Source organism: Oncorhynchus nerka, linkage group LG17 (genome assembly GCF_034236695.1).
Source record: "Oncorhynchus nerka isolate Pitt River linkage group LG17, Oner_Uvic_2.0, whole genome shotgun sequence".
Classification (NCBI taxonomy): Eukaryota; Metazoa; Chordata; class Actinopteri; order Salmoniformes; family Salmonidae; genus Oncorhynchus; species Oncorhynchus nerka.
This window is the reverse complement of record NC_088412.1, coordinates 49762077-49774326: the sequence shown is the minus strand read 5'-3', so window position 1 is coordinate 49774326 and position 12250 is coordinate 49762077. Positions and strand designations below refer to the sequence as shown.

The 12250-nt window shown below is 43.1% G+C and overlaps 1 protein-coding gene across 1 annotated transcript in view; it reads left to right on the top strand.

Annotated features, from left to right (window-relative positions):
- LOC115145415 (pituitary adenylate cyclase-activating polypeptide type I receptor-like) overlaps positions 1-12250 on the top strand; it is an 80321-nt gene that overhangs the window by 32517 nt on the left and 35554 nt on the right. Inside the window, 1 exon segment of the mRNA XM_065002805.1 lies at positions 7924-8028. Coding sequence (XP_064858877.1) covers positions 7924-8028 — 105 coding nt within the window.

The window sequence follows — 12250 nt, the reverse complement described above, 5'->3', positions numbered from 1 at the left end:
ACTCATGAAGACTCGAGGCTGTACAAAGTACTGAGTAAATGGTCAAAATATTTATGTAAATGTGATATTTAAGTAGTTTTTTTTATTTATAAATTTGCAAAAAATTTCGAAAAACCTGTTTTTGCTTTGTAATTATGGGGCATTGTGTGTAGATTGATGGAAAAATAACTATTTTAGCCATTTTAGAAGAAGGCTGTAACCTAACAAAATGTCAAGGGGTCTGAATATTTTCCGAATGCACTGTATATATACACTATATAAACACTCACTCATGCCACATTGACACTCCCACACAAAACCCACACACATTCACATACACTACATACTTTCTTTTATGAATATAACCTTATTTCTATTACAGCATACTGTCATTCATATTATATTCACCCAGCTTAATGTAACATCAAAAGGTTTAGGCTACTACATGATGCTCAAATTTTCCCTGTAGTCATCATGAGGTTGCTACAACCTAGCCTATGATTTAAAGAAAGTTTACAATGCAGGTGCACACAGGTCGAGAGAAAGATTTGAGGTGACAGACAGTGACACTTTAAATATTACACTCTTGCCTGCATCTAGCTGATCTAGAGTGTAATCACTAGTCCAGCTGCAAACAAGATTTGTTATTGAACATCTTCTAGATATATACAGTATCTTGCCCCCTCTTAATTTCTTTCTTCCCTATTGGCCAGATGTTCACAACAAATAATGTCATTTCTGGAATGCCATAAGTGTAGACATACAGTATAGTAAATCCAGTCAGAACAATATTGTAAACATCATTACAACCAAAATGAGAGGTATCTGTGTATGACAAATGGAGAAATGGAAAACAAATGTAACCACTAAACATCTGAAAGTAAAGCCCGAGGGGAAAAGTGCATGCCAGAGAGGAGTGAGAGAAGGAAGGCTTGAAACCTGCAGAAAGGGGAAAAAAAGAAGAACATACAGATGTAAGATCTTAATTGGATCACCCTGCAACGCAGGACATTTTTTACTTGTAGTGTATTTGAAGTTTAAAAAGGCTTCTGAGGTTTGTAATTTCCATTTCTAAATTTCAGACTTGATTTTCTCTTACGAAAAATGTATCCATTATTTAATAATTCACATAATTATTCACATATCCTGGTGATGGAATATTATTTTCTTGCTGTAGCAAACTGGTTCAAATGAAGATCCTATATCTGTACACTCAGCTTATTTACCAATCTAATTCCACCACTCTCTCAAACCAGATCAGGTGCACTGTAAACCCTAACGTGCTGACAACCTGTTGCACTTAATATATAGTACAGTTACTTAAAACCTGTTAGAGCTACTAGTTCCCCTTTGGGAACTCCCCCCACCCCCCCTGAGCTGTAATGTGGCGCAGGGAACGCAAGAAATAATCCTAAAAATATTTAACCTCCACAGAATCGCTTGAAAAATGGCTCAAATGAAAGATAAAGAAGTTATTTATCTACCCAGCAAGTCAGATTTCTAAAATGTTTTACGGCGAAAACATAGCACATATTTATGTCCAACCACCACTGCATACATACCTCATTAGCATAGCCAAGTAGGAAAAAATATGCAATCAACAAACGCAGGATTAAAAGAAAATCATTTCACTAACCTTTTGAAATCTTCATCAGATGACAGTAATATAACATGTTACACAGTACATTCATTTTTTTTTCAATAATCTGCAATATATATCCATAAATCTCTGTTTACAATTATGCATCGTTCAAAAAATGCTACTGCAATGTCAGGAGAAATAAAATAGCTCCGCAGATAACGTCAGCTAACAAGGAATACACATCATAAACTTTGACTAAATATGCATGTTTTACATATGTATGGCAAGATAAACTTCTTCTAAATGCAATCGCTATGTTACAATTATTTTTAACGTTACATTTGGCGTTCACTAGGCTATAATAGAGAGTCGGCGCTCCCATTTAGCATACTGACTCCTCTATCTTGGAGTCGACAGAAACCCAAAATGAAGACATAAATATTCCCTTACCATGGCTGTTCTTCCTTCAGAAGACCTGGAAGGGTTAATACTCACCAAGTTAGCGTTCAGTTTTCAAGTCTGTGTCTTTCCGTTCTCAAACTAGACACTTTTCGGTCGAAATGTATGCAAATTTCAAGTGGATGCGCACCAAAACGTCGAAAGTATACATTATATTTCGAGTAAACTTGTCAAACTATGTTTATAATTAAGCCTTAACATGTTATAAAGGTCTACAGCAATCGTGAGGGCGAACAGAGAAACACACGTTGTTCAGTCCATCCTGAGGGAAAGAGAGAAATTTCCCAGCTCCCATTGGTGAAACTTTTTTTTTGCGTCACCGGGACGTTTGGGCACGCTGAACGTCTCGTGAGCGCGCGATTCTCACAGTTACACGCCTCATCGAAAGCAGGCTTCACGCTGAAGACGTAGAAACTGTTTCCATGGTTATAACTGCTTGGGAAGTGTGTATACGATGACGTTGAAGTGGTGGCAACTTTTTTCATTACAAGAGAGACTTTGGGAGAATGCATGCCCTGAGACTTCTGCTTTACATAGAGACAAAATTTAAACGGTTTTATAAGCTTTAGAGTGTTTCCTATTCGATAATAATTTTTATATGCATATATTAGCAACTTTTGACAAAAATTTATCATGGTTTATATGGGTGCCGAATTCCTCCAGAAGGGGCAGTATTCAGGGCTAGCCCTAACAGGTTTTAAAGTACAGTTACTTAAAGTGATTTTGTACTCATTACTCAAACCTATAGAGTCACTGTGACCCTGTAGGTGGTTCAGATTTGAGTTGTGTCAGTTCCTGGGGCCTTCATCAAGTTCCGAGGCAAATGTTCCATGGGCATCGCATTCGCATCGCATATTGACGCCTCACACTTTCACACTTCATGTACGCTGTTGCTACTCTGTTTATTATATATCCTGATTGCCTAATCACTTTTACCCTGACCCACATATGCGTACTGTATTACCTTAATTACCTCAACTACTGTACTGTACCTTGTACCCCTGCACATTGACTCAGTACTGGTACTCCTTGTAAATAGCCTCCACATTGACTCAGTACTGGTACTCCTTGTAAACAGCCTCCACATTGACTCAGTACTGGTACTCCTTGTAAATAGCCTCCACATTGACTCAGTACTAGTACTCCTTGTAAACAGCCTCCACATTGACTCAGTACTGGTACTCCTTGTAAATAGCCTCCACATTGACTCAGTACTGGTACTCCTTGTAAATAGCCTCCACATTGACTCAGTACTGGTACTCCTTGTAAACAGCCTCCACATTGACTCAGTACTGGTACTCCTTGTAAACAGCCTCCACATTGACTCAGTACTGGTACTCCTTGTAAACAGCCTCCACATTGACTCAGTACTAGTACTCCTTGTAAACAGCCTCCACATTGACTCAGTACTGGTACTCCTTGTAAACAGCCTCATTATTGTTTTTCATTGTGTTACTATTTCCTATTTTATTTAGCAAATATTTGTCTTCCTTTTAACTCAATGTTTTTCAGAAAGTCTACAGATGTTGAATTCCGCGAATCCGACTAATAACATTTTAATTTGATGCTCATCTCTCTCTCTCTCTGTCTCTTTCTCTCTCTCTCTTCTGTCGCATGCATATGGGTCTTCCTATAAACTAGGGTACCAGTGAGGAATTCCTACACTGGACAACTTGTAACAGCTGTTGATAATTCACCAATTCATAAGTTCTCCAGCTCCCTTATAATTATTTGTGATTATATTTTTTTATCCGTTTTTGCAAGAGATGTGGCCACATTCATTTGTTTCCCACCACTTCAATTGAAGGGGGTTGTGCTACTCTGCTGCAGTAAAACCATGTGTGGTTATTATGAGGACGATAACATCTAATGTTGGCTTCAACTTGGCTTTCCAAACAAGTCCTTCCATTAAAAAAGGAACCTGGTTTTTGGTCACTTTCTAATAATAAAAACAACGATGGTGAGATAAATGATACAGCTATTCATGTCTTTATTATGTGTGCCTGTGTTGGCCAAATACTGTAGATTACAGAAATATCTCCATGCATGCGTCCAATCTATGTATTTAGTCAGGCAATATCCACATTATTTGCACATATTTTAGAATGTAAAAACAATTTCATCATCAAGGCTTATAAAATGCATTATTCTTAAAGTGGTGAAGTGGTACACTTCATGCATGCTTTTTGGGGAGGTGGGTTCTACAGTATATTAGGCCCTCTATGTACAATTATATAAATTATACAATTTTATTACATTGAGGTCCTTGAAAATTACAATTACAATTAAGTGCTTGAAAAAGTCCCTGAAAGTCCTTGAATTTGACTTGCCAATGTCTGTATGAACCCTGCTTAAAGGATGTATAATCCTAGGTCTATGTTGTTATACAGGTGGAGCTATGGGCTAATTTGCATATATTCACTTGTATTTCTTTAAGTACACATGAAGAACTGCATTAAAAAATATTTTATTTTTATTTTGTTTCAAACCATTTTGAAATGTTTATCCCAATGTCACACATTGGCCCCATTTACGTATAGAAAGACCCATATGCACACATGATATTAGTGTTCTGTTATTAAAAGGGACTTTGTGTCTCATGGCCAGGAGTTGGTCCTTACTTTCCCTGTTCCTCCAGTCCCACTGTGATCTACATTCTGATCTACATCTACTGGTTGCATCACCACCTGGTATGGAAACTGCTCGGCCTCAGACCGCAAGGCACTATAGAGCGTAGTGCGTATGGCCCAGTAAGTTGCTGGGGACAAGCTTCCTGCCATCCAGGACCTTTATACCAGGCGGTGTCAGAGGAAGGCCCTAAAAATGGTCCAATTCCAACCACTCTCTGCTACGGCAAGTGGTACCAGAGCACCAAGTCTAGGTCCAAAAGGCTTCTTATTAACAGCTTCTACTCCCAAGCCATAAGACTCCTGAACAGCTAATCAAAGGGCTACCCAGACCCCTCTTTTACGCTGCTGCTACTCTCTGTTTATTACCTATCGTTGGTCACTTTAACTCTACCTACATGTACATATTACCTCAATTACCTCGACTAACCGGTGCCCCGGCATATTGACTCTGTACTGGTACCCCCTGTATATAGCCTCCATATTGACTCTGTACTGGTACCCCCTGTATATAGCCTCCCTATTGACTCTGTACTGGTACCCCCTGTATATAGCCTCCCCATTGACTCTGTACTGGTGCCCCCTGTATATAGCCTCCCTATTGACTCTGTACTGGTACCCCCTGTATATAGCCTCCCAATTGACTCTGTACTGGTACCCCCTGTATATAGCCTCCCCATTGACTCTGTACTGGTGCCCCCTGTATATAGCCTCCCCATTGACTCTGTACTGGTGCCCCCTGTATATAGCCTCCCTATTGACTCTGTACTGGTACCCCCTGTATATAGCCTCCCTATTGACTCTGTACTGGTACCCTGTATATAGCCTCCCCATTGACTCTGTACTGGTACCCCCTGTATATAGCCTCCACATTGACTCTGTACTGGTACCCCTGTATATAGCCTCCCTATTGACTCTGTACTGGTACCCCCTGTATAGAGCCTCCACATTGACTCTGTACTGGTACCCCTGTATATAGCCTCCCATTGACTCTGTACTGGTACCCCCTGCATATAGCCTCCCCATTGACTCTGTACTGGTACCCCCTGTATATAGCCTCCACATTGACTCTGTACTGGTACCCCTGTATATAGCCTCCACATTGACTCTGTACTGGTACCCCCTGTATATAGCCTCCACATTGACTCTGTACTGGTACCCCTGTATATAGCCTCCCCATTGACTCTGTACTGGTACCCCCTGTATATAGCCTCCACATTGACTCTGTACTGGTACCCCCTGTATATAGCCTCCACATTGACTCTGTACTGGTACCCCCTGTATATAGCCTCCCTATTGACTCTGTACTGGTACCCCCTGTATAGAGCCTCCACATTGACTCTGTACTGGTACCCCCTGTATATAGCCTCCCCATTGACTCTGTACTGGTACCCCCTGCATATAGCCTCCCCATTGACTCTGTACTGGTACCCCCTGTATATAGCCTCCACATTGACTCTGTACTGGTACCCCCTGTATATAGCCTCCACATTGACTCTGTACTGGTACCCCCTGTATATAGCCTCCACATTGACTCTGTACTGGTACCCCTGTATATAGCCTCCCCATTGACTCTGTACTGGTACCCCCTGTATATAGCCTCCACATTGACTCTGTACTGGTACCCCCTGTATATAGCCTCCACATTGACTCTGTACTGGTACCCCCTGTATATAGCCTCCCCATTGACTCTGTACTGGTACCCCTGCATATAGCCTCCCCATTGACTCTGTACTGGTACCCCCTGTATATAGCCTCCCTATTGACTCTGTACTGGTACCCCTGTATATAGCCTCCCTATTGACTCTGTACTGGTACCCCCTGTATATAGCCTCCCCATTGACTCTGTACTGGTACCCCCTGTATATAGCCTCCCCATTGACTCTGTACTGGTACCCCCTGTATATAGCCTCCACATTGACTCTGTACTGGTACCCCCTGTATATAGCCTCCCCATTGACTCTGTACTGGTACCCCCTGCATATAGCCTCCCCATTGACTCTGTACTGGTACCCCCTGTATATAGCCTCCCTATTGACTCTGTACTGGTACCCCCTGTATATAGCCTCCACATTGACTCTGTACTGGTACCCCCTGTATATAGCCTCCCCATTGACTCTGTACTGGTACCCCCTGTATATAGCCTCCCCATTGACTCTGTACTGGTACCCCCTGTATATAGCCTCCTATTGACTCTGTACTGGTACCCCCTGTATATAGCCTCCTATTGACTCTGTACTGGTACCCCCTGTATATAGCCTCCCCATTGACTCTGTACTGGTACCCCCTGTATATAGCCTCCACATTGACTCTGTACTGGTATCCCCTGTATATAGCCTCCACATTGACTCTGTACTGGTACCCCCTGTATATAGCCTCCACATTGACTCTGTACTGGTACCCCTGTATATAGCCTCCCCATTGACTCTGTACTGGTACCCCCTGTATATAGCCTCCACATTGACTCTGTACTGGTACCCCCTGTATATAGCCTCCACATTGACTCTGTACTGGTACCCCCTGTATATAGCCTCCCCATTGACTCTGTACTGGTACCCCCTGCATATAGCCTCCCCATTGACTCTGTACTGGTACCCCCTGTATATAGCCTCCCTATTGACTCTGTACTGGTACCCCCTGTATATAGCCTCCCTATTGACTCTGTACTGGTACCCCCTGTATATAGCCTCCCCATTGACTCTGTACTGGTACCCCCTGTATATAGCCTCCCCATTGACTCTGTACTGGTACCCCCTGTATATAGTCTCCCCATTGACTCTGTACTGGTACCCCCTGTATATAGTCTCCCCATTGACTCTGTACTGTATATAGCCTCCCTATTGCTATTGTTATTTTACTGCTTTTTGTTATTTTAAATGTTTTTTTGCTTATTTTTTACTTAACACATTTTTCTTCTTAACTTCTTAAAGCATTGTTGGTCAAGGGCTTCTAAGTAAGCATTTCACTGTAAGGTCTACACCGGTTGTATTCGGCGCATGTGACAAAACGTTTGATTTGATTTGATTGTTAGAGTTTACAGTGGACCCATCAAACCCGGCACAAATCCGCTGTCCGTCTACAGCTTGCTGACAGGAAGTGACAAACTGTGTTCATATCCTTTCCTCCTTCCTCCTGTGTGTGTGTTATGCGTGCATGTGTGTATGTGTGTCTCTCAGGGTGTCGTATTGAGTGGGATGAAGTGAGGTGCTAACATCCATTCTTTCTGTGTGGGTGCGTGTGTGTGTGTGCATGCATGCCTCTGTGTGCGTTTCTCAGGGTGTCGTACGGAGTGGGATGAGGTCAGGTGCTGGTACCGGGCTGATGTGGGCCAGATTGTCAATGTGTCTTGCTCAGACATCTCCCAGCTCTTCGCCAACAAAGGTAATGATGTCCAACCTTTCACCTTTAACTTTGGCACTATCCTTTGACCTTTGAGCGATTTGTCCCTGAGCAGTTTTTCCTAGACAATATGCCTCTGCTTCTGCTTACCCTTTAGGGTCTATAGGCTGGGTAATGGCATATGCATTGTGTGACAACTGCTGATGTAAAAAAATAACTTTATCAATACTTTTCATAGATTGATTGATTGACCTTTAAACCTGGCCTTAACCCACACATCACAGTGGGGAGAAGTTTATATAAGCAGAACCAATGTAGCTTCTGAAGAGGTGTAAGGAAGGATGTCAGTGTGTGTGTGTGTGTTTCCTGATCAATCCACTGATGTATATCGAAAGATCAGAGCTTCTACTGTTGCTATTAGTTGGGTCATTAATAGCGCATGCAAACACTAAAGACATGAATCAGTTGGCGAATAAAGGCTTCAGTTCGACGGGCGCATACCCAAACTCGTATAGGTTAACCGCCTGAACATACAAAAATGCTCCATTGTCAATTTCGTGTTGATGAGAGGAATCACTTGAAGCCATTGCGGTCTGGTCAGTTCTTTCAGTTTTGCCCAAAGGATTGTGTTGTTAGTGTAAGGCCTCAAAATAGCCCACCTTGTGGGAGGGGCCAGAACACAAAGCACCCGCCCCACACGAGTTGTCGTCTTTCAGAGACTGAAAAAAAAAAGGTTCAGCTTGTATATTAAGCAATGCATCCGCCTATAGGAACATCACTGAAAGATGTCTAATTAATATATTGAACAAGTCCAACCATATCTACACGCACAAAACAAATAGTGCAATCAGTATAACATAGAGCCTTTGTGAAATGCCACAAAGCAGGGCAACATTTCTTTTCAGATCTCGCACCTCCCCTAGACCTGCCTTCCTCCTGGTCAATTATGTGTGAAACACATCTCACTGACCTAGAAATGCCTCGGACATTATGAAAACAAACCTAGATTTCCCCAGGTTGAAATTTCCCTTGAAGGGGACAAGGTGACATCACCTTAACTCTAATTTGAATACACCAATGGTAACATGATATTCTATTCCCTAATTTAAATAAGTACCGCCTTGGAGAAGGCGTGTTTGCACAGGGCGTGGTTTAAATAGCTGGATAGCTACTCTACTGGTGCCAAAATTTGACTGTAGGGTGTCAGCAAATACAATTAAAACTTGACCCTATTAATCTATGGCAAAGATACTTATATATTTCCCCTTTCATCTGTGTCTTATATTAGCTAGTTAGGGTCCTGGGGGGCTAGGTCTTTCAGGCTGTATGGACCCAAAGGAGGGGAAGGGTCATTAAAAACACCAACGCAGCTGTCAAATCAACACATCTGTCAGTGCTGCTGTGAACTGCGTCACAAAAGGCATGCCATACAAAAAAATCGTTGACACCTGTCGCTAGGTATACATCCAATTTGTGACATATTTTCATTTCAATATTCAGAAATCTGTATAAAACAAAATGCGCATTTTACCAGCAGAGTTGTTTCCATCAAGCTGACTTCTTGCGGTTGAAAGACTGTGCGTGATAACATATTGCACATAAAAAATAACTTTTGCCGTTAAATTCAATGGAAAATGATCAAATCAAATCAAATTTGATTGGTTACACACACATTAGGTTAGCAGATGTTATTGTGGGTGTTGCGAAATGCTTGTGCTTCTAGTTCCAACAGTGCAGCAATATCTAACAAGTAATCTAACAATTCCACAACAACTACCTAATACACACAAATCCCGGGCCGGGCGCAGTGCGCGCTAACCAAGTTTGCCAGGTGCACCAGAGACTCTGTGTTTCCTCCGACACATTGGTGCGGTTGGATGCGCGCTGTGTTAAGAAGCAGTGCGGCTTGGTTGGGTTGTGTATCGGAGGACGCATGACTTTCAACCTTCGTCTCTCCCGAGCCCGTACGGGAGTTGTAGCGATGAGACAAGATAGTAGCTACTAAACAATTGGCGAGAAAACGGGGTAAAATTAAAATAAATACAATTATATATATAAAAAAATACAGTATATATGTGTACATATGAGATGAGTAATGCGAGATATGTAAGCATTGTTAAAATGGCATTATTAAAGTGATTAGAGATCCATTTATTAAAGCGGCCAATGATTTCAAGTCTGTATGTAGGCAGCAGCCTCTCTGTGTTAGTGATGGCTGTTTAACAGTCTGATAACCTTGAGATAAAAAGCTGTTTTTCAGTCTCTCGGTCCCAGCTTTGATTCACCTGTACTGAACTTGCCTTCTGGATTGTAGCGGGGTAAACAGGCAGTGGCTCAGGTGGTTGTTGTCCGTGATGATCTTTTTGGGTGCTGTAGGTGTCCTGGAGGGCAGGTAGTTTATAGTTTAAATACACGTTAACCCAAAGTTGATGTCCGCACCCCGCGGAAATCTAATTATCATAATAAAAAAATCCCCATCAAAATCCGTCGGGTGAAAGCTATAGATATCTGGGGGGGTTTTGCACTGGATGTGCGCACAAGTGTCTTGGGACTCGTCCGAAGTCGGGACAGCCGATCTGACAAACTTCTTCTGTAGCGTCTGAACAGTTTGGGCTACATACTAATATGACCCCTCTGTGGAAAGGTGAGACTCTCACAAATACGTACAAGTTGTTTTTCTTGACAGGGCTTAGACTGGGCTTAGACTGGGCTTAGACTGGGCTTAGACTGGGCTTAGACTGGGCTTAGACAGGGCTTGGTCCTTGGTTTGACCTTCGTAAAACAAGTAGACTGGGCTTAGACTGGGCTTAGACTGGGCTTAGACTGGGCTTGGTCCTTGGTTTGACCTTCGTAAAACAAGTAGACTGGGCTTAGACAGGGCTTAGACTGGGCTTAGACTGGGCTTAGACTGGGCTTAGACAGGGCTTGGTCCTTGGTTTGACCTTCGTAAAACAAGTAGACTGGGCTTAGACTGGGCTTAGACAGGGCTTGGTCCTTGGTTTGACCTTCGTAAAACAAGTAGACTGGGCTTAGACTGGGCTTAGACTGGGCTTAGACTGGGCTTGGTCCTTGGTTTGACCTTCGTAAAACAAGTAGACTGGGCTTAGACTGGGCTTGGTCCTTGGTTTGACCTTCGTAAAACAAGTAGACTGGGCTTAGACAGGGCTTAGACTGGGCTTAGACTGGGCTTAGACTGGGCTTAGACAGGGCTTGGTCCTTGGTTTGACCTTCGTAAAACAAGTAGACTGGGCTTAGACTGGGCTTAGACAGGGCTTGGTCCTTGGTTTGACCTTCGTAAAACAAGTAGACTGGGCTTAGACAGGGCTTAGACTGGGCTTAGACAGGGCTTGGTCCTTGGTTTGACCTTCGTAAAACAAGTAGACTGGGCTTAGACTGGGCTTAGACTGGGCTTAGACTGGGCTTAGACAGGGCTTGGTCCTTGGTTTGACCTTCGTAAAACAAGTAGACTGGGCTTAGACTGGGCTTAGACTGGGCTTAGACTGGGCTTAGACTGGGCTTGGTCCTTGGTTTGACCTTCGTAAAACAAGTAGACTGGGCTTAGACTGGGCTTAGACTGGGCTTGGTCCTTGGTTTGACCTTCGTAAAACAAGTAGACTGGGCTTAGACTGGGCTTGGTCCTTGGTTTGACCTTCGTAAAACAAGTAGACTGGGCTTAGACTGGGCTTAGACTGGGCTTAGACTGGGCTTGGTCCTTGGTTTGACCTTCGTAAAACAAGTAGACTGGGCTTAGACTGGGCTTAGACTGGGCTTAGACTGGGCTTGGTCCTTGGTTTGACCTTCGTAAAACAAGTAGACTGGGCTTAGACTGGGCTTAGACTGGGCTTGGTCCTTGGTTTGACCTTCGTAAAACAAGTAGACTGGGCTTAGACAGGGCTTGGTCCATGGTTTGACCTTCGTAAAACAAGTAGACTGGGCTTAGACTGGGCTTAGACTGGGCTTAGACTGGGCTTGGTCCTTGGTTTGACCTTCGTAAAACAAGTAGACTGGGCTTAGACTGGGCTTAGACTGGGCTTGGTCCTTGGTTTGACCTTCGTAAAACAAGTAGACTGGGCTTAGACTGGGCTTAGACTGGGCTTGGTCCTTGGTTTGACCTTCGTAAAACAAGTAGACTGGGCTTAGACAGGGCTTGGTCCTTGGTTTGACCTTCGTAAAACAAGTAGACTGGGCTTAGACTGGGCTTAGACTGGGCTTGGTCCTTGGTTTGACCTTCGTAAAACAAGTAGAACCACCCCGGCTTAGACAG